Here is a 24,985-nt window from a genome sequence, read left to right on the forward strand (position 1 = left end):
GAGTCTCAAGGGGGTGGGTGGGGAGTGAACTGTCTCAGACACACTTACAGTTTCTGAATATCTATTCATATGTTGGTATTCTGATGGTTACTGAACCTAAGAAAAGCTGGGGGGGGGGAGGCTTGAAAACTGCCTCAATTGTCACGCAGACCTTATTCGGTATTCTGTTTTATTTTCAGGTTGTGTGCACAGCAGTATGTCTTGCGTTGTCATGGAAACTAGACTGGCAAACCACTGTGCTTCAAACAACAAAATAACTGTGAGCAGAAATCTGTACTCCCATTTTCTGCATCTTACTTACTGTTTTACTTGCTGCATTCTACTTCCAGCATTTCTGATATTGTTTTGCAAATGAAAACCATGAATATGTATTCAAAACACTGACGTTTCAAACAAAAGAGCTAAGGAGGTACTATGAAACAGATTTTTTCAGCACTGCACACAAAATGCATTGGTGCTCCTCATAGATCTGTAACAGTCAGCAGCAGTTCCTTTTTACTGTGTCTCCATTCTGAGAGGTACCAAGAAAATGTCTGCAGTTGTCAACATTGATCACATAAAAATCTTTCCCTTAACACCATAAATGTAATCATGGCAGGACAGTTGTGCAGTTACTGTTTACTGATTACAGATATTAGTAAAATTGAAATTGTACACTAAACGTAACCATGTCAGGGTTACACATACTGGTATGCATAACAGTGAATAAGTGCCTACATATTCAGGGTTTCTGCAGAACTAACTGTGAATAGTTATGTAAGCATTAGGATGTCACATCTCACTAATGCTTTTATTTTTATTTTGCGAATTTGATGCAGCTGCTCTGCAAATTGAGTTTTGTCATTAATATCTCTCCTTTTTATGCAGCAAAACAGCACATGCTACATAAACAAGTTCTTTTGCTTCAAATATGTGCTTCATTTCCTGATGGTGCACTGCTGGAAAATGTGCAAGAATTTTTTTTTTTTGCAGTCAAACTGGCAACATGGAATAATGTAGCCTTTTTTTTTTTTTTTACATTTTCCTTAAAAATAAAGAAACACTATTACAAAAATGTGGGATATCTAACATTTCAAAAACTGCTACTGGTATAGATAGGTGGATATAAAGGGAGATAAATGGACACAAAGACAAATATATGTATGTGCATGTGAAATGAGCACTTCATAAATTCTGTGCCTGATGTGGTACATTATGTCTAATTACAATCAATGGGCAGATCATTCCCTTAGAATGTGCTTAGTAAAAAAAAAAAAAAAAAATCAGCATTGGATGAAGTGGGGTGCAAACTCTCCAAACACGCCACATGCAGGGGGCATACATTCTTATTTAATATAACATCGTCTGCAGTCACACAACCTCAAGAGCGGTTTGTACATTTCAGTGGAATGGTTTGTCAATTAGCTGAGAGTACATCTGCCGCTGCTGTTACTTTACAAATTCAGCACTGAAACTGGGTCTCTCAGTGCCATGGCACATTATTATATAGAAATTGTAGGCAAACTCTTGCTACATATGATAACTCTGGATGCAGTTTTACATCATACATTATAATCTACATGCCATAGGGGTAACCTACATAATTACTGTACCACATATTCAATGTGACAAAAGCTGTGATACAATAATTAAATTCTTACATGGGAGGCATTTCAGCAAAAAGTCTTTCTCAAATGTGTCAAGTAGTCACCAACCTCATAATATAAGCAATATGCCTAAATCCCAATTTTTGAAGCTCAAGAGAATTTGTTCCACAAAAAGACCTTAACCCATAGATTGTTTACATTCATGACATGAGAAAGAATGCTAAAAACAATTTGCAGATTCCTGTGACTGGGAAGAGTAATTCTCTTTTAGGGTACCCCAGCATAATTCTGTATGTGGTACTGCTCATCTGACAACTTTTGGTAGTAATACTGTCAGGGTTACACTGATTATCCAGAAACACTGGCATGCATTACAGTGTGATAAAGACTTGGGGAGATATTACCAGGCAAATTAAAGTTTATCTTTAGAAAAGGGAAAATTTTACCATACTTAATCCATTATAACAGACATGACACTAATTATAACTTTCAAACCCATGGGACAGGTACCAAGGCTGCATTAGTGTAGAAACTGCTTCTTTTGCAAACCATAATTATTATTTTTTTTAATCAGTAAACACTTAATTTGAATAAATGCTGGAATGAGTGCATAATATATTTGTTCTCCTACTCTTGAGCATCTCTTTATGTAGCAAGGCATCCAGGATGATAAAAAGTAGAATATCAGAACATTTAAATCACATCTGTTCCAGGGGAACAGTGTATGTTTACAGGGATAAGAGAGTGATTAACAGGTACAGTAGATTAGAACTGCAAGATCTACTTCATAAGAATAACGTCCTAACAAGGAGCATTATTTTCTCTGGACAGAGTACTAGCTTCATGTGCCCAAGGCATAGGATTTGATTCTTTTCAACTCATTTACCTACTGTGCGACTTTAAACAAGTCACTTAACCAGACTGTATACCTGCATTGCCCCTAAAAAAGGACACATGGGTTCAGCAAGCTTATCTAGTTAACAAATATCTAAAAAAAATCACATCTTGCTCTTACTTTCACAGTCTACTACAGACCAGTACTGTATTACACCTGACTCAGTATTTTGCTGAATATTCAGGATTATAAAATGGGTAAGGCAATCTGATCAATCAAATTGCTAGTTACTTACCCATCAAATTTGTTCATTGAACAGGAAAAAGCTAGGTACCTATTTTCTAACAGACTTCCAAATCCAAATGCCACCATCTTGAAAAATCATTTAGTAGAGAAAAATGTCAAAAATGAAAACTAAGCCAGCCAATCAATAAAAAACAAACACCAGAAATACACACCCCAACTCAAATTCATTACTAATTATGCATAAAAAGTAATAATAAAAAGGATTGAGAACAAAACAGGAATCAGGGCCATCTCACAAATTAAATGCACTTTCTACTAATAAAAGCAATAAAACTCAGTTTTAAGCACATTACCTGAGTAGGAATAAAACATCAAATAAAACAAAAGGTAATCTCCTGAAGAAAGTGAAAATATAAATTCCACAAACAGAAAATGAAGCAGTTACAGGAGGTGCACAAGACTAAGCAAAAGCAGTCACCACTGTAGCAGAAAAAAAACACTCAAAGCCAGCACTCAAATTACACACACACACAAGGTACATCTGAAGACACTCCAGGTTCTATGGTTTTGTGGAATTCTGCAAATATTTTTCCTATGGCTACTGGGTCACCTAATATGGATATCGGTAGTTATAGTTATGCTGCTGTAGTTGGTCAAAATACATATCTGAAAGGTAATCATCAGAAGGTACAATATAATACAAATTTTCATCACTATAGATAGAAAAGAAGGCTGGAACAATATGAGTTGTGTGGTAAATATTATCCACAGAAAAAGAACAGAGGATAAAAGAGTCCATTGCTCTTCTAATTAAGTATGCTGAATTACCTGACTTTTGACAGAGACTGATATATATGGAATTCCAAGTAATCATGAAAATATGATTATAAATACTTCCGGAATTGTTCTTTTTTGATTGAATTTTGAGTTTGGGACTTAAATTTGTTCCTAGTGCTTTGCATTAGCTGTATAAAAGTAAAATTGATTGTTTTAAGTTGTGCGGAAAATTGAATTTATTATATCACTTTTCTTTTATAAATCAGAAGGATAATCATTGTGATACAAGTTGTTCTAATAATTCCTCTGTTTCTGATTTAGATTCTTCTTTTATGAATGTACTGATAAAAGTTTTGAGACCAATGCATATCAACTGTTTAATACTTCTACTAAGTTATAACAGTTTATTCCTCTTCATTGTAATAATATTAGTAAAGCTTTTTTTATGTTGCTGTCAATAATGATATAGATCTACTGCTTTCTGAATTTGAGTGTAATGGAAACAATACTGAATTTAATGTAAGGAACAATGGTTAGCTCTTAAAAATTAAGCAATAATCCTAATTTAATTATAAGACAATCTGGTAAAGATAAGATTATACTTGTTATGAATGCTAATCAATACTATATGTGTATGAAACATTTTAGTGATTCTGATGTATGTCAGTAGTAAAATTATCAAATATCAGAAAATGCTGCATGCTTTTTCTAATTTGAGTAAGGGCCAAAGACCAGGTTACTTTCTCCAATCTGATGTTGATAATAAGCTATTTCATTCTCAAGCTAAGTAAAGTATTGTCTTTCGGCTTTTCCCGGTTAGGGGTCGCCACAGCGGAACTCCGGTCTGCCAGTGATTGGTAGTTGATTTTTTACGGTGCCGAGTTGCCAGCCCGATGCCCAACCTTCAAAGAAGACACACCCATTCATGCACGCACCTACCTGCATGTCTTTAAACATCACTCAACCGTGGGGAGGACATGCAGACTCCACACAGAAGGCGCTCCAGCTGAGAATCGAACGGGAGAACCTCTTGCTGTGAGGCGACAATGCTAACCGCTGCACCACCATGGCCATATTTCATTCTCAATCTAAATTAGCCATATTTTATTATCTGCCCAAAATCCATAGAAATATGGCAGATACTCCAGGTAGACCTATTGTTTCCAACTGTAATATATTTCAAAATGTGGGTTATTAAGTTATATTGTACTAGGGATACTAAACACCTAAATTAGAAATTATCTGGTATAATTTGGGGAAAGGAGATGTTCTGGCTTGCAATGAATGTAGTTAGTCTTTATACTAGTATAGAACATGAATTTGGTATTTAGGCTATTATACATCGTTAAGTGATATTCCAGAAACAGTATATTTAGTTGAATTTTGTCTTTGTAACTTTTTTTTTTTAACGTTTAATGACATTATTTTTTGGCAGCTGAGAGACACAGTGATGGGTGCCTCTTTTGCCCCAAGTTATGCTTATTTGAGAAGGAATATATTTATTCTAATGATTTGTTTTTGATCAACATGTGTTGTATTATTTTTGGTTTATTGATTTGATTTTTATCTGTATCTGAACCATCTTCAGTTCTAAAATTTATTTATGATCTTAAAAGTAATAGATTTGCCTTGGATTTTACTTTTAATACACATTTTACTCATACTAATTTTTTTGGGCTGTTATATTGCGTAGTCAAGCAAGTAAATCCATATAAACCAAGCTGGAGAATGTTTAAAAGTGATATCAGTTTAAGTACTAAATTACATATTGTTCTTTATAAAGTTAAAATAATAGCACATATTGTAATTAGTAGTCATTTTAATATTTTCTCATAGACTATGTATGAGTTGGATAATGGCGGTACTATCCTCTGATGACTGTACCACGTGTGTCCTTCTATATAGAAGCAATTTGCAGAATTAATAATATGAAAATTGATTTAAAAGGTAACACCAGCTGTACAAATTGTGCAGTGGTCTAGGCCATTGTATGCCCATGTAAATTATTTCAATAGGTGAGACAAAACATATACTGGCTACTAGACTGAAGGAACATCTAAGAGATATCTGTAATAATGTCCAACACAGCCCATTAGGTAACCATTTTAATGAAGCTCATGGAGATGAATTGATGAATTAATGAATTTAAAGGTTACCTTTTGGAGCAAATACATGTTCATAACAGTTCTGATGCATTGGTCAAAAAAGAAATTTCATTATAAAGAAAGTATTTTATATTAAAGTATAATACAATGGCGCCTAATAGAGTAAATCAAAGTTGTAACTGAAAGATTTTTCCTTAATTAACTTATGATGTCAAAATTAAATCATATATACACACCCACACACACATATACTTGTATGTGTTTGATGTTTGAGATTGAAGGCTTTTTGCCAAGGTGCTAGAAGAATAAGTTGTCTGTGGGAGAGAGTCATTTTTTTTTTTTTTATCCTATTTGGTTGTGGAAGAAAATGTAGTTCTTTCAAGAAGTGAATAAGATGAAGCAAAATCAGCCACCATTGCAACAGAAAGCAGAAACTCAAGCCAAGACTCAAAATACGCATACAGACACACACACATGGTACACATCTGAAGATACTGTACACAAAAGTAAAACAATGAAGGAATTCAAAATGTATAATAAAAGAAAAAAAGCACACAAAAAATTACCATAGAAACCCAATTAAATAATGGCAACAAGTATACTATCAACTAAACTAACTAAATAAAAATGAAAAAAAAAATGATAGGAATGGGTAGTAACTTTTTTTCAGTCTATGAGAGTTACCATCACAATAAATAGCCTTCTGAATATGTATATGATACAACAAGGACATCATCTGCTAAATGATGGCGGAGGCATTATTGCTTTTGGCTCTTAAATTTGCCACCAAAATGATTATGTTTGTGAATAATTGTGTGTGTGTGTGCGCGTGTGTGTGTCTGTATTACCTGAAATGCAATAATCACATCTATTTAGCTACTTACTGTACTAGTGATATGTTAGCCTCCATATCTGTATTTATTAATTAGCAAGAACTCAGTTAAGGTATTGTTTATGGTTAGCACCTGCTTATAAATTGGACTGTTTAATAGTACACAAACATTTGACAGAAACGTTCCTTAAACAACTATCCTAAAAATTAAACCAACATTTCATACAATTAAACAGTTATAAACCTGTATAGCTAACAGTGAGCTAAAATGTGCAGAAGAACTATTTTCCATTAAAATACAGTACAAATTGATAATGAAGACTTCTGGTGATTGCACAGAGTAAGATGTCTCTCTTGCTGCTCCTCCCATAAAACATTAGATATAGCATATAATAAAAAAACAAATCAGCATATTACCTCTGGAGCCAAGTAACAAGTACTCCGCAACATTCACAACAACAGTCACACGATGTCTAGGAGTGAATGATGAGAATTTATAATAGAAAAAAGTAGTAGTAGACAGGAGAAGAAACAGTCAAAAGAATGAGGTGAAGATGGTCAGCCCACCACAGCACATGAGAGAAACATTTTTTCTTGAAATGAAGAAAATGAATGCTAAATTAGAAGATTATATGGAGGATTACATATCTTGGGCAATGGTAGACAACAAAAACTTTTACCAGATTTGTTTTCTACCAAAGACAGGAAAGAATACGTTGTAGCTCATCTAATTCTAAATGGCCTGTCTAGTTAATCAAGGACATCAGTGTGCACTAACTAGGATGCTGCATTCTTGCAACTTTTATACAAGACACCTGAAGCAATAAAAAGTATGGTGCTTCTGGCTGGAAAACTAGAACATTTCAAAAGGCTTCAGGATGTGTCATTGCATTCTGTTCTGCAAAGACTGCTTACAGCTGTTTCTGGGACAGAGTTCTGCCCTCCATAAGTTAGTGATGCACAAAAATATGCATCTTTGCTTAGGAATAGCCAAGAGTCAAGTCAAGTCAAGCCAAGCAGGGGCCTGAGTTAAGGCAAAATCACTTAAAATCTAACCGACCAAGGTGGTACAGGACATCAGTCCACCACACTGAGAAACTTTTCTACCTCATGGAAAAAGTCAAATAGCTAGAAGGCTTTCTGTTAACCTCAGTCACTCTTGCAACTTACACCTGAAGGTCCAGTGGAAGCAAGGGGGTCTGAAGGAGAAGCCATGTCTAAAGAAGGTGCTGGCTGCCTCCTTACCAAGAGGGATACCCATGATGTGCACTGAGAGAGGTTCCTGCTTTGTCAAGGCACCTCAAAGGCTGAAACCATAACCTTCTCAGGCACTGCAGTTTGGTGGAATAAGTTTCCATCTTTCTTCCCCAAATTTTGCTATGTATCTCAGAATCTCAGAGAAGGTGGGAAGATTTATGTGAATTTTTCAATGCCAAAGAAGGGAAACCACATCCACCACCAAGTCTTCCTTGACCTGTAAGCAGAACTTGGGAGGGACCATATTCTGCTGTGAAGCAAACAAATCACTCTCTAGGGTATCCCATTCTCAGACTATTTTCACCAAACTGGACTACCTTATCCTCATCTCTAGGACTGGACTGGAATTGTAAAGGAAACAGTCAAATTGGACATTCATTTTCCCTTGGTATGTGAATGAATGTAAGAGAGATTCCCCATCTAAGTCCTACTCTCAGACCTGTTTCACCTCTCAGCAAAGGTATATCAGCACATGCTTCTCTGTTTGTTTTTATACCATACCACAGCCTGCTTGCCTAAACAGAGAAGGACGGGGCTTTGTTCGCATCTTCCTTCCCTAAGGGCAAAGAACAGTGCCCTAGCCACAAAAGCAGGATTACAAGTCGGTCTCTTTCAAGGGGGATACTTTTTCCCTGCACAAGAAGAGGTGCCCAGGTGGGTTCTCCATCTCACCAGTAGAACATCCATCATCAAGGAAAGCTACATGAAGTATAACCATAAAGGGGGACTGGTGGGCAGAGTCCACCACTCAACAGCCAAGTGGCAGGTGTCGGACACTAGTAGAGGGGTCTTGTGGGTGTTATGACTCTGCAGCCAAAGGCCTCTCACTATCCACTAAAGCACTGCCATCTGCAGACATTTTAATAGTATAGTGAAGACAGTGACTACCATGAATCTCAGGATAACCAGAGGTGTCAATGCATCTAACCACTTCTGTGTTCTGACCAAGGCTGCTGAGGTGATGACTTTTGGGCCCTCCTTGTGGCAAGAAATAATTGATAATGATGAACACTTAGGTTTGTCCTGATAGAAGATATCTGTTGGAAGAAGTATGGACTTCTAATTTATGATTACCTCAAGGCTTGCAACCAGAAAATGAACCAAGCAAGAGCTACCAGGATTCATTCATCTGGGTAAGGAAATAGAAGAAATTTCAAATTTAGCAAGCAGCTTGGTGAACAGTCTAAGCACAGAAGACAGACCAAGCAGCAATACTTTCAAATGATAAAGTCCACCCACACCAAACCAAACCACCAACCCCTACACAACCCCCAGACATCTGTGTGTCAAGTAGCATCTATTAAATCCAGTAGCATCATCAAGGCATTCTGCTGCAGCTATAGCAAAATCCCATGGAAAGTCATCACTCAAAATTTGACATGTTTATATAAGCTAATGAAGCTGAGGACGTAGTAGAGATTACACCTCCACTTTAGAATGAGCAGGCGCGCAGTACATCAGAACTGCCACGGATGCCAGACATCTGCGGAAGGGCAGTAAACAGGCATTATACTATGCCATTATTTAAGAAAAGTAACAGTTTCTTTTCTTAAATAATGTCATGGTATAATAGCAATAACCCACTTCTGGGTGTGAGTAATGCTAAATTTACCCACGGTTGGCTTTGTTTGGTCCCTTGGGCTTCGCCCTCGGGACCAAACCACGCCAACCGTGGGTAAATTTAGCATTACCCACACCCAGGCGTGGGTTATTGCTATAGTATTCGCTGACTGAAAATTCAGATCAGTGAATTACTTATAGCTTACATTATACTGCATAATGCTTCATTCTACTGAATTCAAAACTGACAATATAATGTCAGTTCAAATACCACAACATTTGCAAATCAAACTAAATTAGTACTGCGTTACTGTGATAACAGGTTATAGTTAAATTCATTTTTCTGTTCTGTTTAAGGCTCTTTCTATCTATACAGATGCAGACACAATGGCTTCATAAAATGGAGATTTTAGCTAAAAGAATTTGCCTGAGTGTTAAGTAAAACTCGTCTGATATTATCTGCTATGCTACAGCATTTAATAAATGAATCCAAACATTCTGCATCCAAAAAGTCTAATTCACATTAACCTATTACATGGATATTGGCCACACAGTAGCTATTTCCTCTTTAAAATTACACTTTTCATACATACCTCTTAAATGATGTAGGCCACTTATGCTCTCTTTAAGGATCAGCCAAATAAGAGTCGGTGGAGACGGACTGTGATTCAGACATACAGCTCATAGTGCAGAGTTAATCAGCAAGTGTAGTGGTGAGGCGCATGGTGCAGGTGACTCTACAACAATGCTGACACGTCTTTTTAGGTGCCAGACACTTCACACAGCTGATGCTGTAACAACCACTTCTGCACAGGTGACAGCACTCTTCTATGAATCCCAGGCAGATTCATAACTGACGTTTGGTTTTAAACAAATTCCAAACAATGAATAACATCAACAATTAAGAATCAAGACTCTTTTGTCTAAGAATTACAACAACAAATGCAAATATTTTAATTTTTAAAAAGTCAAAGAATCACATTTAAATATAAAATTTAGGGTAAAACTTAATTTTCAGGAATATTTGCACATGTTGTGGTTAAGTATATAACTTGGTAAATGGACATAACACAAATGTAGTTGAAAAAATCATGCAAATTTGAAATGGCAAAAGGTCACATTTACAGGTGACTAAAGAGATGGCGCAATAAGAATAAAAAAACAAAATGCATTTCATTTTTACTCTAAAAAATGCACACTTTTAACAAAACTTGGTCCTTAGTTGTCAAGAATACGAAACAGGAGTTAAATTCAAATTCAATATTCTTTCAGGATTATCCAATGGAAGCAAAGAACAGACATCTGCCAATAAATGAACCCCTGTATCTGCTGTTGACTGTGAAATTTCTACAGCTCCATTTAGTTCAGGAGAATAGCAGTCATCTTAGGATAAAGAAGTCTGTTCCAACTCACTGTTACACAGACTAAACAACACCGAAGACATAGAAAAGAGAAATATTTTTCAAATGAGTCAGTTTTCTATTCCATTATTTGAGCACGCAGTATGTGTGAAGTACATTCCACTGATGATTCCAATTCCTTTAAAAAGTTAAAACGGAGTAAAGCTGGTGGTTGTATCCAGACCCTAACATATCCTTCCGTTACAACAGTATTAAGAAAGAACTGTCATTTTTTTCAAAGGACTTCAGCTTGTTTTAATCAAAGTGAACTGCTCTTCTTCCCGCCATTGCTACAAAAATATGAAAAAGAAACACAAGTCACATACTCTGCAGACATCAAAAATAAAGTGCCACATTTCAGTTTACACTAAAATTATAGGCATGGAAGCATACTGACTATAACTGTTATCTATGCCAGGAACGCAATATAAAAGTTACAATTTTTTAAATGAAAAAAATATTTACTAAGGGCACACAAATTATTAAAAGGAAATGTGTGTATGGCAGTACAGCAGAAAGATGAGGCTACAACGGCTAATTAACTATAACTTGAGTGCATCTGTTTTAATTTTGTGCAACTATCCACAAGTTACTGATCTGGACACAATGTACTATGCAAGTCTGGAAAACAGGTAATTGTGCATACTGTAGAGCTTAGGCAATTAATGAAAAAAATACCACTACAGTCATACTTTATACAACAGCATTAACAGTCTCTGAATGTAGACAGAAACTGTTCTGTAGTACAGAATATATACTACCAGTAAAACTATCTTTAATAAAGCCACCAGCATGCCAAACAACTGCCCAAACATGGCATGGCCAACAAATGTCTCAGTGATAAATGTGGAGGTAGTGGTGGGTGCTACACCCCTCCATCTCTAAACAGCAAGTTGTCATGCTCTACTATCATGAAAGGTGGGCAAAATGAATACAGAGTAGCCACATACATATTACCCAACTTTGTTGACAGCTGGATTACACCTACATAATCATTTAACTTGAAGCTAGTAAACAGATAAATGCTACTGCACTCATCAGATTTTAGTAATGGACAGTTACGTTGGCAAATACTGTAACACAATATTTTCAAGTGCAACTCATTCAGCAGCTCCTTACTTCCCTGAACATCTTACAATTGGGTTACACTCTTTTCATGAAGACAACATATTTACAGCTGAAAGTTGCTGACTTTTCTTCCTGGATTGTTTCCCATCAGCATCAAAGAATGATCATAAAGGTTTAATAGACTCCTCATCCTTAACTTATTTCTGACAAAGACCAAATACACTTGGGACTTCCAAAATAGATGCACAGTGAGTAACAGCTTAATTTCAGTTCTCCCAATGTGAAAACAGAAACTCAGAAAAGAAAGCCAGTGAATTTGTCTTTTTGGGTAAATTTCAGTTACTGGCTACTAAGTGTATTGCCTGGATGCTAGCGAAGAAGAAATTCAGAAAACCTGAAAGAAACTCAACCAAAAAAAAAAGGTGAGGAAAAAAAACACTGGCTGGGAATAAGCCTGCAGCTGTTCAACAAAAAGCAGTTCAATTTCCGGCTTTAGTGTAAGAAAAAAAAAAAAGTCAAATGAGCTCAGAGCCAATTAAAATAAATAAAACACTGAAGGAGTATATCAACTCAAATAACAAAAGGCTGGAAAAATGGGAAAAGGATTTAAACAGACATTCAGATGAGCTGAAAGAACTACAAAAATCAGAGGTCAAAATGAAGAAAAGGCTGCCCGAGTATGAGACTGCTCAAGAAAAAGAAGTATGTACCTACCATAACGTTCCATGTTAGTTGTCTTCATCTCGCCTTCCTTCTTGCTGTTCAGGTTCGGAGCCGATCCTCGTCTCCGACTCAGCCATCTTCTATAGCTGTTTACTGGCTCGAGGCTACCCCTTATCCCAGAATGCCCAGTGTAGCTACCCAGATCTCATTTGTGATCGCGCACACTAGGCATAAGTAGAGTAACCAGTTACCTTAAAACTGGTTGTTCAATACACCTAAACAAGGAAAGAGTCATAAATTACCTGGCATGTGAAGTAATAAAAGATACTCAGCTTGTGAAAACAAAAGGAACTCCTCTCAATCCTCTAGGAAGGGGGAAGGAGGGAGGGACGCAAGAAGGAAGGCGAGATGAAGACAACTAACATGGAACGTTATGGTAGGTACATAACTTCTTTATGTTAAGTTGCCCATCTCGCCTTCATTCTTGCTGTTTGGGACAGCGTACCTAGCACCTAAAATCCCGGGTGGCTCATTGGAACAGACTCTTCAGAACAGAAGAACCAAAGGAAGCTCTGCTCAGGGAGACCATATCCACCTTGTAATGAGAGATAAAAGTATGAGGGTTTTCCCAAGTGGCAGCTGCACAGATCGAGTCTATGGGCAACCTAGACTGAAAGGCTACAGAAGTGGCTAATGCTCTAACAGACTGACCTTTTGGTTTAGCTGGTAGCTCTTTATTTCGTAACTGATAAATAAAGGCAACAGTATCAGATAACCATCTGGACAAGGTCACCTTAGAAACTGGAAGGCCTTGTTTGTTGAAAGCATAAGAAAGAAATAACTGGTCTGACTTTCTTAGTTCCTTAGTTCTGTGGAGGTAAAAACGCAATTGTCTGTGCACATCCAACTGGTGGAACTTGTATTCTGCCTTGTTGCTGTGATTGGGAAAGAAAACTGGGAGATCTATGGATTGATTTAAATTGTTCTCTGAGCAGACTTTAGGAATAAAGGATGGATTGGTCCTCAGAGAAACTCTGTCCTTCTGAAACACCAGGTAAGAAGGACGAACACATAGTGCTTGAAGTTCTGAGACACGTGTAGCTGAAGTGATAGCAACCAGAAAAAGTGTCTTCCAAGAAAGAAATTTTAAGGAACATGATGCTGCCAGTTCAAAGGGAGGCAAAATTAAAGGAAGCTAAAACTAAATTGAGATCCCAAGGAGGAGGAGGATCTCTAACTGGGGGTCTAAGAAGAGATGTTCCTCTCATAAAGGCCTTGCAGAGCTTATGAGACATTGTACTAGAATTAAACATACTGATATGAAAATTAGAAATGGAAGCTAGCTGTACTCTAATGGTAGTGGAAGCCACACCAGACTGAAAAATTGTGCTAGAAATTCAAGAATTTCATGGACTGGGGCTGAGAAAGGATCCAAATTTCTAGATTCTGCCCAGTAAGAAAACCGTTTCCATTTACTAGCATACGTTTTCCTCGTAGTAGACTTATGTGAGAAAACAATAATATCACGGACTGCTGGAGGGATACTGGAAAGCCTGGCTAAGGTTGGAAGTGGAGTAACTAAGCTGTGAGCTGGAGAGTTTGAAGGGATTGGTGCAACACGCCTGATTGATGAATCAGAAGATCTGGAACCGGGTACAGAATCCACGGTTGATCCAGAAGGTGGAGGTGCAGGAACGGGAACCATATCTGTCGAGGCCAATATGGGGCAATGAGGATCATTTTGCAACCCAACGATTTTGCTTTCTGCATGAGTCTTGGTATTAGGGGAAAAGCGTAAAGTAGTCCCTGAGGCCAATCGTGGACTAGAGCATCGCTGGATATATGACCTGGAAGAGGAGGTAGGGAAAAGTAGCTGCTGCATTTGTTGTTGAGGAGGAGTGGCAAATAGATTGCAGCAAGGCTGTCCCCATTTGCGGAAGATAAGATCCGCAACTTTCTGATTCAGAGACCACTCGTGAGGCATGAGGATAGCACTGCTGAGCTTGTCCGCTATGACGCTGGATTTCCCAGGGATGTGTGTTGCTATCAGAAAAGTTTGGGAGGAAATCGCCCATTGCCAGTCTGAGTGCTTCTCGACACAAGGGGTAACACCTGGTCCCGCCCTGTTTGTTGATGTACCACACCACTGACATGTTGTCCATTTGGATTGCAATGGTCCCGAAAGGATGAGAGTCTTGAAGGGCTTGCAACGTTAGGAGCACTGGTCTCATTTCCAGGACATTGCGAGGTTGCCAAGTGCCTTGGACTGTCCTGCCTAGATAATGCCCCCCACCCTATCAGGGAGGCGTCCATGGTCACTGTGGCTACCAGAGGGGGTTGTACGAAAGGTCTGCCCTGAATTACTAGTGGGGAGACCATCCACCAAGAAAGGTGCCTTTTGCATGTTTCTGTGATCAGGATCATGTGAGACATGGGTAGCTCTTGGAAAGACCACTGCGTGAAAAGAAGCCACTGAAGGATTCTCATGTGGAAACACGCTAATGGGACAAGAAGCCTAGAGCTTGGAGGACATATCTGACTTGAATCCTTTTGCTCTGCATTAGAATTAACACTTGTTTACGAATAGTGGAAACTCTTTCCTGTAGTAATCTTGCAAACATTTCTTTTGTGTTTAATTCTGCTCATATGTATGTGACAGACTGACAGGGCAACAAGGCAGATTTTTCGAAATTTACTGTAATGCCTAGTTGAGTGCATGATATGATTGTATAAATCCGTGCCTCTAAGAGTTGATGCCTGGTGGTAGACGTCAGGAGCCAGTCGTCTAGACAGGGAAACACCTGGAATCCTTGACGCCTCAGGTGAGCCGTGACTACTGCCATACACTTGGTGAACACCCTGGGGGGCTCAGGTGAGACCAAAGAGCAGAGCTCTGAACTGATAATGATTGGCCCCTACCCAGAAGCGAAGAAATCCATGGTCTGTCCATCTTGATATGGTACTATCGAGCACATCCAATTGTCCTGACCCAGAAAAGGGAAAATGGACTGCAGTGTCACCATCTGGAACTTTTCTTTTTGTACAGATTTGTTCAATCTGCTGAAATCCAGTATTGGTCTCCAGTCCCCTGTGTTTTTTGGTACTAAAAAGAATCTTGAGTAAGTTCCGGATCCTAGTTGGTCTGCGGGGACTTCTTGAATGGCTCTTTTTTCTAGCAGTCTTGAAAAGTACAGTTTTGTACCTACCATAAATGTAGATGTTCGAGGATCCACATTGCTGCAGTCCTAACTATTGGGTAGTCCGCTGTCCAGTCGGCCCGAATACCAAAGTATATGGCTGACGTCGGTCAGGGCGCATTAGACTGACGTCAGTACGTCAGGGTACTAATGCGCATGACCGACGTCATATCCTCAGTCTTTTCTTGCCCCAGATGTCAGAAGACCCTAAAAAGACAAGGCCTAATATACCTGCACCAAAAATATGTACAATATATACAAAATCATCAGCATATAACCTCACCTACACAACCACCCCTAAACACAGAGGGGAAGGAGGGAGGGTAAATTGGACTGCAGCAATGTGGATCCTCGAACATCTACATTTATGGTAGGTACAAAACTGTACTATGTTCTTCATTCCACATTGCTGCAGTCCTAACTATTGGGTAGAATCCCAAAGCAGAGGTAAGGGAGGCTGGCAAATCATAAAGAAGCAGGAGCTGACAACATGCCTTGCAAAATAGCTGTGGCAAAACCAGCCCTAGACTTAGAGTAGAGAGGAAGGTGATAATGCTTAGAGAAAGTATGCACTGAACTCCAAGTAGCTGCCTCCAAAATATCCTTAGTTGCCACCCCCCTTAGAAATGCTGTTGAAGTGGCAGTAGCCCTAGTGGAATGAGGCCTAATCCCAGCTGGAATCTCCTTGCCATGATGGGAATAACAAAATGCAATGCAAAAGCCAATCCACCTAGAAATAGTTTGTTTTGACACAGGCTTGCCCTGCGAACTCAAAGCAAAAGAAACAAACAACTGGTGAGACTGCCTAAAATCCTTAGTCCTGCTTAAATAATAACGCAATTGCCTGTGTACATCTAAAGTGTGCAAAATCTTTTCCCCTTTATTTTGGGGGTCTGCATAAAAAGTAGGCAAATGAATAGTTTGGTTTAAAGCCACACTAGAAACCACCTTAGGCATAAAGGAAGGATTAGTACGTAATGATACCCTATCCTTATGGAAAATCAAAAGGGCTCTACTGCCATAAGGGCCTGCAACTCAGACACCCTTCTTGCAGAAGTAATAGCCAACAGAAAAGCAGTCTTCCATGACAAGTATTTCAATTCAGCAGTAGCCGCAGGCTCAAAAGGTTGTAGAGTAAGTTTTTCCAACACAAAATTGAGATCCCAAGCAGGAGTAGGAGCTCTACGTGGGGTCTTATATTCTTTGCCCCTCTAAGAAACTGCTTGAACAAAGGATGCGAAAACAATGGTGGGTCACAATCATAGTGAGCTGAAATTGCTGCAGCATGAATCTTAATGGAAGAGAAGGACAAACCTTTGTCCAATAACTCAGTAAGATATTGAAGAGCCACACTCAAATTAGGCTCAGAAATCTCCAAATTCTTTGCTGTACTCCAAAATAAAAATCTCTTCCATTTTTCTGCGTACACTTTCCTTGTACTAGGTCTTCTAGCTTCCATAATCACATTTAAAACTTGTTGAGGAAGTTGAGACCTGCTGTGTTTCAACACAGAATATGCCAGGCTGTTAGATGAAGAGAGTGAAGCTTGACATTGAGCAGATGACCGTCCTTCTGAGATAACAGATGTGGAATCAAAGGTAAAGGCCATGGAGGCTTCCTTACCAGACTCCTTAGTAGTGGGTACCAGTGTTGCCGAGGCCAATCTGGAGCTATTAGAATCATCCTTGGCTTGTCTTGTCTGACCTTTAAGAGCACCTTTGGAAGAAGAGGCAGAGGTGGAAAGGCATACACATGAAGATTTTTCCAACTGAAAGAAAGAGCATCCACTTTCCAAGCTGTGTGATGAAACCCCTTTGTGCAAAACTTTGGCAGCTGGTGGTTTAGTGGAGAAGCGAACAGATCTATGTCTGGAGTTCCCCATGACACTGTCAATTTCTGAAATACATGAAGATCCAGTTTCCACTCGTGGGGATCCATGATTTGTCTGCTTAACACATCTGCTAAGGAGTTCTGTGCTCCCGGCAGAAACCTTGCCTGAAGAGTTAGTTGCAAGCTGAGCGCAGTCTCACATAAAATCATTGCCTGCCTGCATAGAGGATAAGAATGTGTTCCCCCTTGTTTGTTGATGTACCACATGACAGTTGTGTTGTCTGTTAGAATCAACACCTGCCCTGGAAGAAGTAACTCCTTGAAAGCCATTAATGCAAACTGGACTGCTAACATCTCCTTCATGTTGATATGTAGATGCTGTAGTCTGGCAGGCCACTTGTCTTGTATCCACTTTCCATTTAGATGAGCTCCCCAAGCAATGTCCGAGGCATCTGTCGTTAAAATCTGACTCGCCTCTGGCCGGGTCACAGAGAGTCCCTTGTTTAGGTGACATTCCTGAGCCCACCACAAAAATTCTTTTTGAAGGCAAGGTATTATTTGAATGACAGTGTCCAAATCCTGGCAGTGCTGTGTCCATACATTTTTGAGATACCATTGCAGCTTCCTCATATGCAGTTTGGCATTGGGAAGCACCAGAATACAAGATGCCATGAACCCTAATGCTTGAAGGACTGTCCTTGCAGTCAGCACGGACTGATGAGATAGTTGATGGAAGTAAAGGGATAGACTCTTTTGTTTGTCCGGGGTTAAAAGGCCATCTGGGCTGCTGTATTCAGTCTCACACCCAGAAAGCACATGTCTTGAGAGGGTACTAGACTGGACTTTATTTCGTTCACAGAATACCCTAGGCATCTTAGCACTGCTATAACATATTCCAGATGCTGTAGAAGGTCTTCCTTTTCTTGAGCCAGAATCAGGCAGTCGTCCAAGTAAGGATAGATTTGAATTCCTTTTAGCCTGAAGTAAGCTATCACTGGAGCCAGAACCTTTGTGAATACTCTGGGCAGTAGATAAGCCAAAGGGCAATGCAGAGAACTGATAATGAGAATTTCCAGCTCGAAAACGCAGATACTTCCTGCAACTTAGTCTTATAGGCACATGAAGGTAAGCTTCCTTGAGATCTAAAGTTACCATCCAGTGATCTTTGCCCAGCAGAGGTAAAAGCTGTTGTAACGTCAACATCTTGAACTTGGGAATATCCAGATAAGTGTTGAGGATAGATAAATCCAAAATTGGTCTCCACGTGTTCCCCTTCTTTGGTACTAGGAACAGGCGAGAATAAAATCCTAGGCCCCTTTCTGATACAGGGACTGGCTGAATGGCCCCTATTTGGAGTAACAGAGAAATTTGCTTGTGAGCCTCTTTCCTTTGTGGAGGAGGAACGTCTGGCATGCCTTTGAAAGGGGGCAATGTATGGAAATAAAACCTGTAACCGTGGTGAATGATATCCAACACCCATCTGTCTTGAGTAATTAAATCCCAATTTTCTTTGAAAAGAGACAGTCTTCCTCCCAAAGGAGCTGCCAGACGAGAATCTACTGGCAGCTGAAAAGGCAGGTCATTGGGTCTGTTTACGAAAGGACTGACCCCTGCCCTCACCAGAAGTCTGAGCAGGTGAACTTCCTGTTCTAGGCCGAAAAGAACCTTGAGCTCTGCCCCTACCACGTCTAGACCTACCCCTAGACTGGGAATCATAAGCAGGATATGTCCATCCCTTAGTAGGTCAATTTCTACTAAACTTCGGTGGCTGCACCTGCAAAAAATCTTTAACAGTTTGCATAGACTTAGCTTTGTCCTCCATTTTCTTTAAAACTGCTTCCACAGGCGAACCAAACAACACATCAGACTGTAAAGGAGCATCCAAAATCCTTGTCTTAACATGCTCAGCTAAATTCTGATCCCTCAACCAGGCATGCCTGCGAAGAACAGAACTAGTGGCAGCCACCCTCGAGGAGGCCTGTACACATCAAAACCACATTGCAAAGAATGCTTACCCACTTGTTCAGACACATGAACTAAATCCAGCAACTCTTTACACTCAATACCTTCCGCCAAAGCATCCACCTTAGATTTCAATTGTGAAAGGAGATAATTTTGATATTTTAGCATGTGAAACTGACAATTCAACGCCCTCATGGCTAAAGTGGAAGAAGTATACACTTTCTTTCCCCATCTATCCAAAGCCCTTGCCTCTTTATCAGTGGGAACAGGGTTTTTAACAACAGAGGCCTTAACACCTTTAGGTCCCTGAGAAACAGTTTCGGGTCTGCCCTAGGACTCTTAAAAAGATACTTATGAGCTTCAGGCACCCTATAGTACCTATCAGGTTTAACAGGAGCAGGAGGCAAGGAATCAGGGTTCAGGAAGCCTCTGCAAAAACATCTTCCACCACATTCAACACAGGAGGTATAGCTAAGGGCCTATGCTGGGGTAAAACAAGAATTCCCTAAGCCTTTTCCTGGAATCAGAGTAATCTTGGCCTTCCCATTTAAAGTGCTCCCTCATAGAATGCAGTGTCTCTGAAAATGAGAAATCCTCAGGAGGAGAAGCTGTAGGAGTGGAATCATCCACATCAGAATCAGAATAAGGAGGATACTCCTGCAAGTCTTCCAGAAGACTCAGAAGCCTCTGAACACTGTTCAAAACTCTCAAACTCAGGTTCCACCCTAGGCCTCTTATCAGGAGGGGGCATAGAACCTCTAATCATAGTAATCAAATCTTCTGCCATTTTAAGCATATGTTTCTTAGGCACAGAACCTGAAGTGCTAGGAGAAGCCCCCACTGAAGCTAAACTTGGCCTACCTCTCAAAGAAGTTTTGGAAACAGAAGGAGAGGCTCTAACTACCTTGGGAAGAGAGGGAAGAACAGTTACCTGAGAAGCCCCTCAGCCTGGCCTACCTCCTGAGAAGGCACATCCTGTAACAGTAAAGTCTCTGCCTGAGACTCCAAAGAAACTCCTGGCAAAACCTCTGGCTCCACTGAGCCTTCTAAAGAACCGACGTCCGGGACTGCGGTTCATCAACCCTAGGCTTCGCTGTTTTGTCCTTGCGCTTTTTGGACGAAGCGGGCGTCGGAGCATCCGTCGGCATTTTATAATTGCAACGCTTCCCAAACACTAACCTGGCACAGTCTAACCGTCTCTTAATAGTGCGTTTGTTAAATCTAGCACAAGAGCGGCATCCAACAACGTCGTGCTCAGGCCCTAAACAAGGTATACACAAGGTATGGTAATCCCTATGAGGTATCTGTTTCCCACAAGAAATACAGTTATTCACTTTTTCTGACATCCGGTTAAATACTGAGGCAAGAACAAACCAACATGTTCCCCAACGGGTACTTAGCCAACTTTGATTCGGTCTGAAACTCCGACTTCAGAAAATTTCAGAACGCCAACCTGCACTCGCAAAACTGCTTCTGCATCGGACCATGCGGCAAAAAAGACTGAGGATATGACGTCGGTCATGCGCATTAGTACCCTGACGTACTGACGTCAGTCTAATGCGCCCTGACCGACGTCAGCCATATACTTTGGTATTCGGGCCGACTGGACAGCGGACTACCCAATAGTTAGGACTGCAGCAATGTGGAATGAAGAACATCTTCTGTGACTGCTTGATCCCGTCTGTTATTGTTGTTTCCCCCTCTGCCCCTGGGAGAAAAATCACCACGTGTGTCAGGCAAATGTCCCTGGGATTTTCGGAAGCACATCTTTCTGCTCTTCTGACCCTTGGGATAAGGTCTGGAAGGGGTGGAAAAACAGACTCCCATGGCAGAGAGAGTCTTGCCTTCCTGCTCACACCTGGTCAATGTGTTTTTCACCTGAGGCCCAAAGAGAAAGGAGTCATCAAAGGGAGTATTGGTGAAGGATGCTCGAAAGGGTTCCGTAAACCGACACAGCCGCATCCAAGCATGTCTCCTGAGAGCCACACCTGTCCCTGCGGCTCTGCTCGCTCCATCAGCTGCACAGAAAATCAGCCTCATGGAGGAGTTGACTAGGGAATTAAGAGTCGCAAGCTGAGAAGCTAATTTGGCTGGTACTCCCTCAGCTGTAGGATCTTGAAGGGCATCTCCAAGCTCTTTCAAGAGATCCCTTTGAAGACGTGTAAAATGGCATAGATAGTTCAGGGACCTCATTGAAAAGGTCACTGAAGCAAACATTCGCTTTCCATATCTGTCCATCGTCTGAGACTCTTTGTTTGGAGGATGAACAAATGAAGAGGTTTCTGCTAACTCTTTCTTGGTGGCTGCTGCTACCACCATGGTATCAACGAGCACATCTTTGGAGAGGAATTGTTTGTCCTGGGGGGGCTGTAATAAATTTGTCTGATCTCCTCGGAGTAGGTTCCACAGAATCTGGAGCTGACCAAGCCTTTCGAGCCACTACAGACATGAGTGGATCAAAAGGAGGAGATACCCAGGAGGTGGAAGGCTGGGAACGGAATGCGTCCAGGTCTACAGACTCATCCTCGGTAGGGGCTAGGGAAGTCCAGTCCCCCCTCTAAGCATGTCAAGGATGTCCGAAAAGGAAACATCTTCAGAGGGAGACCTTGGAGACCCTTCCGATTCATCCATGTCTGTATCTGACGTGACAAACTCAGGGGAGTCTATGTGCTTCCTCTTGCACTTCTTCTTCCGGAGAGGCTCTTCCGAGTGATCAGGGGAGGCTTCGGAAGAAGAGGGATCACCCAATGGGGTGTCCTGGGGCATAGGTTCCCTACTCTTGGGGTCTGGAGGAGGAGTAGAGGTTGGCACAGACACCATGGGGGGGGGGTGGAGCCGATGGAGCTGGCAGTACAGCTGTTTCGGGGGACAGCACACTCCGCATGACCTCCAAGGCGTCCCGACCTCTAGGCAGAGAAAGCTCCGGCTCTGAAGAGACAGGTGCCCTTCTCCGTGTCAAAGGTGATGGCTCCGAGGCCGATGCTGGAGCCGAGCTCACCTGCGCCGAAGCTCCAAGGGGGAGAACAAGGTTGGACAAGGGTCTGATGCCTCACTCCCAGAGCCGACGAGAGAGCCCCGGTGCCCAGATCCCTTGATAGAAGGTACAACTGAGGTAATCGGAGCCGACGTCGGAACCGAAGGAGAGATGATGATCGGTGCCGATGGTTCTACTACCTGCAGATCCATGGTCTCCGGCTCCGAGCTAGATGTAGTTGGAGGAGGAATGGAAATAGAGGCGGTTGGAGCTAATTCTGCTGAGGTGGGCTGGACAGTAATTTTGCCAGGGCCTGTGACTTAAGCAACCTACTTACTACTCTCTCCACATCATGATCCGATAATCTAGAGGATCGAGAGGAGTGGGAAGAATGATGGCTACGTTCATTCTGTAACAAGGGTGAGTAAGGTGCCGAGTGGATGGGCTCCAAGGACGGAGACCTCAGTATCTTATGGCTCCGAGACGGCTCCGAAATAGCAGATGGAGCCGACGGAGGAGTTGCCTTGTCGGTGCCAGCCGGCACTGATATACTTGGTTGGTCAAATAAAGGAGTCTGTTCTGAAGGTGGAGCCGATGGCATGACAGACTTAGGGGATCTCGCTGGCTGAGTACTTTTAGCTGGAGAATCCTGAGGCTTCAATAATCCCCGAAGGATTAATTTGTTTTTGCGCTCCTGCAGGACCCTTGGACTAAAAGCATGACATATAGAACAGGAGTCCTGCAGGTGAACAGCGCCCAAACAATATACACAACTAGTGTGCCCATCTGTCAGAGACATTTTCTGACAGCATGAGTCACACTTTTTGAAGCCAGATACCTTGGTATCTTTGGACATTTTCCTAACAACAACAAACTAAAGAACCAAAATAACAATAAGAAAAAAGGTTATAATAATTATTACAACTTAAATGGCTAACCTAATAGAGGGGAGGGGAGAACTTTTTAAGTTAAAATGAGTTCAAGGGAAAAGAGGCCTGCAGAAAGGAGTGACGGCCAACAAAGCACACACACAATATAAGGAGATAAAGGGTATAAGTACTAAGAGACTACGGTTAATAACACTTACAATTAAAATTTTGCAATAACAGCAAAAATATGTAATACAAAACAATAATAAGCCTGACTCAGTAATGAAGCAACTTCGCAGCTGAAGTGGCAAATAAGATCTGGGTATCTGACGCTGGGCATTCTGGGATAAGGAGTAGCCTCGAGCCAGTAAACAGCTCTCGAGCTATAGAAGATGGCCGAGTTGGAGCCAAGGATCGGCTGCGAACCCAAACAGCAAGAACAAAAGTGAGATGGACAACTTAACATCAGATGTTTCAAAAAATGGCAGAATTAGAGAAAAAAACTTAGATTTTCTACCATACCAGAGGAACTGGAAGGAAAAGACTGCAATTATTTTATGCAAGTACAAATAAGCAACTGGACTGGTATTCCACAGCAGGAATTGCTAACTGAAAGGATATATTGTGTGTATGCTCCAAACCTAGCCATAAGAAAGCAGACAAGACTTCTAATAATAAAGATGCAATCCTACTTGCAGAGAGTGTTGACTAACAAAATTGTAGCAAGAGAACAAAGTACTAAAAGTTGGAGACAGTAGAGTGTTTGTGGAAAATGATTACTCACTGTATACCAGGCAGAAGAGAAGTAAATATATTTCAGCAATTAGGGAATGTCAAGATGTAGGTGTGAAATTCAAGCTGCTGTATCCAGCTATCTTCAAAATATTTCTTCTTGGAGGGTCAAAGTAATTTTTTGGTGCACAGCACGTTAAGGGGGGACTACAAAAGCTTGTCCAACAAAAAGTGAGCTATCCAACAGAAATGGACTCTGCTTCTTATTCTTCTGATAATAAAGCTCATAGAGAGAATATAACAGTAAAACCTTTCCCAAAGTCCCAAAGGAAAATGAGAGACAGAGAAAAGCATAGGAGTTGACTAGAGGAATCAGAAGTACACTGGAAATGAACCAGAGACTGGAGCTGGGAGATGGAGATCAACAGAAAGAAAACCAGCAACTTGGAAATTATAGAATAAATGTGGGATTACAAAGTATCAATCACATTTTTGAAATATAGTGGAACAAGAAAACCTGGAAAATTGGACTTTTTTAAACTTTGTTAAACTTGTAGGGGACTTCAAACCATACACCTTACTTCAGTAGTAGGAGCTCAAGAGAGCCTTAACATATTATTCCCAAGATACAAAACTGGGTTAAGATAGACAGAAATTATATTTCAGAAGAACATGTGCATTTAATTGAAGGTTTTGATATGTAGCCAATAACTATTTCAGATCACACACCAATAAAAACTAAAATAAAAATCCAGGGTATGAAATAAAAATGAGCTACTGGTGCTTCCCCACTTATCTGTTAAACAGAGAGGAATTTAATGAATGGGTAGTGGAAATGATTCAAGAGTTATTAGGGAAGATATACATTTCTTTGGAAAATATAGCTAGGAAGTGGGATAAATTGAAAGTGGAGTTTAAAAACTGGGTAGAAATAAAAGAAAGATATGATTAAGAAGCAACGACAATTTTTTGAGGAACTGACAAAGATTAAAGTATTGCAGAATAAGGGGAATCTCACAGAACAAGAAGAGAAACAACTGCAGTCTGCTAAACAGAAAATAAGGGACTACCTGGATAATATGCATGAGTTTA

The 24,985-nt window shown here is 40.5% G+C and overlaps 1 protein-coding gene across 42 annotated transcripts in view; it reads right to left on the reverse strand.

The window, feature by feature from the left end:
- Nucleotides 1-10,128: 10,128 nt before the first annotated feature.
- Nucleotides 10,129-24,985, reverse strand: part of LOC122809254 (titin-like) — a 3,339,665-nt gene continuing 3,324,808 nt past the window's right edge. For all 42 annotated transcript variants that reach the window (XM_044080625.1, XM_044080596.1, XM_044080621.1 and 39 more), the window contains one exon: nt 10,129-10,888. In XM_044080625.1, coding sequence (XP_043936560.1) covers nt 10,844-10,888 — 45 coding nt within the window. In that variant the 3' untranslated portion in view covers nt 10,129-10,843. The remainder of the gene's footprint in view (nt 10,889-24,985) is intronic.

Source organism: Protopterus annectens, chromosome 8.part0 (genome assembly GCF_019279795.1).
Source record: "Protopterus annectens isolate FY-2018-M chromosome 8.part0, PAN1.0, whole genome shotgun sequence".
Taxonomy (NCBI): domain Eukaryota; kingdom Metazoa; phylum Chordata; order Ceratodontiformes; family Protopteridae; genus Protopterus; species Protopterus annectens.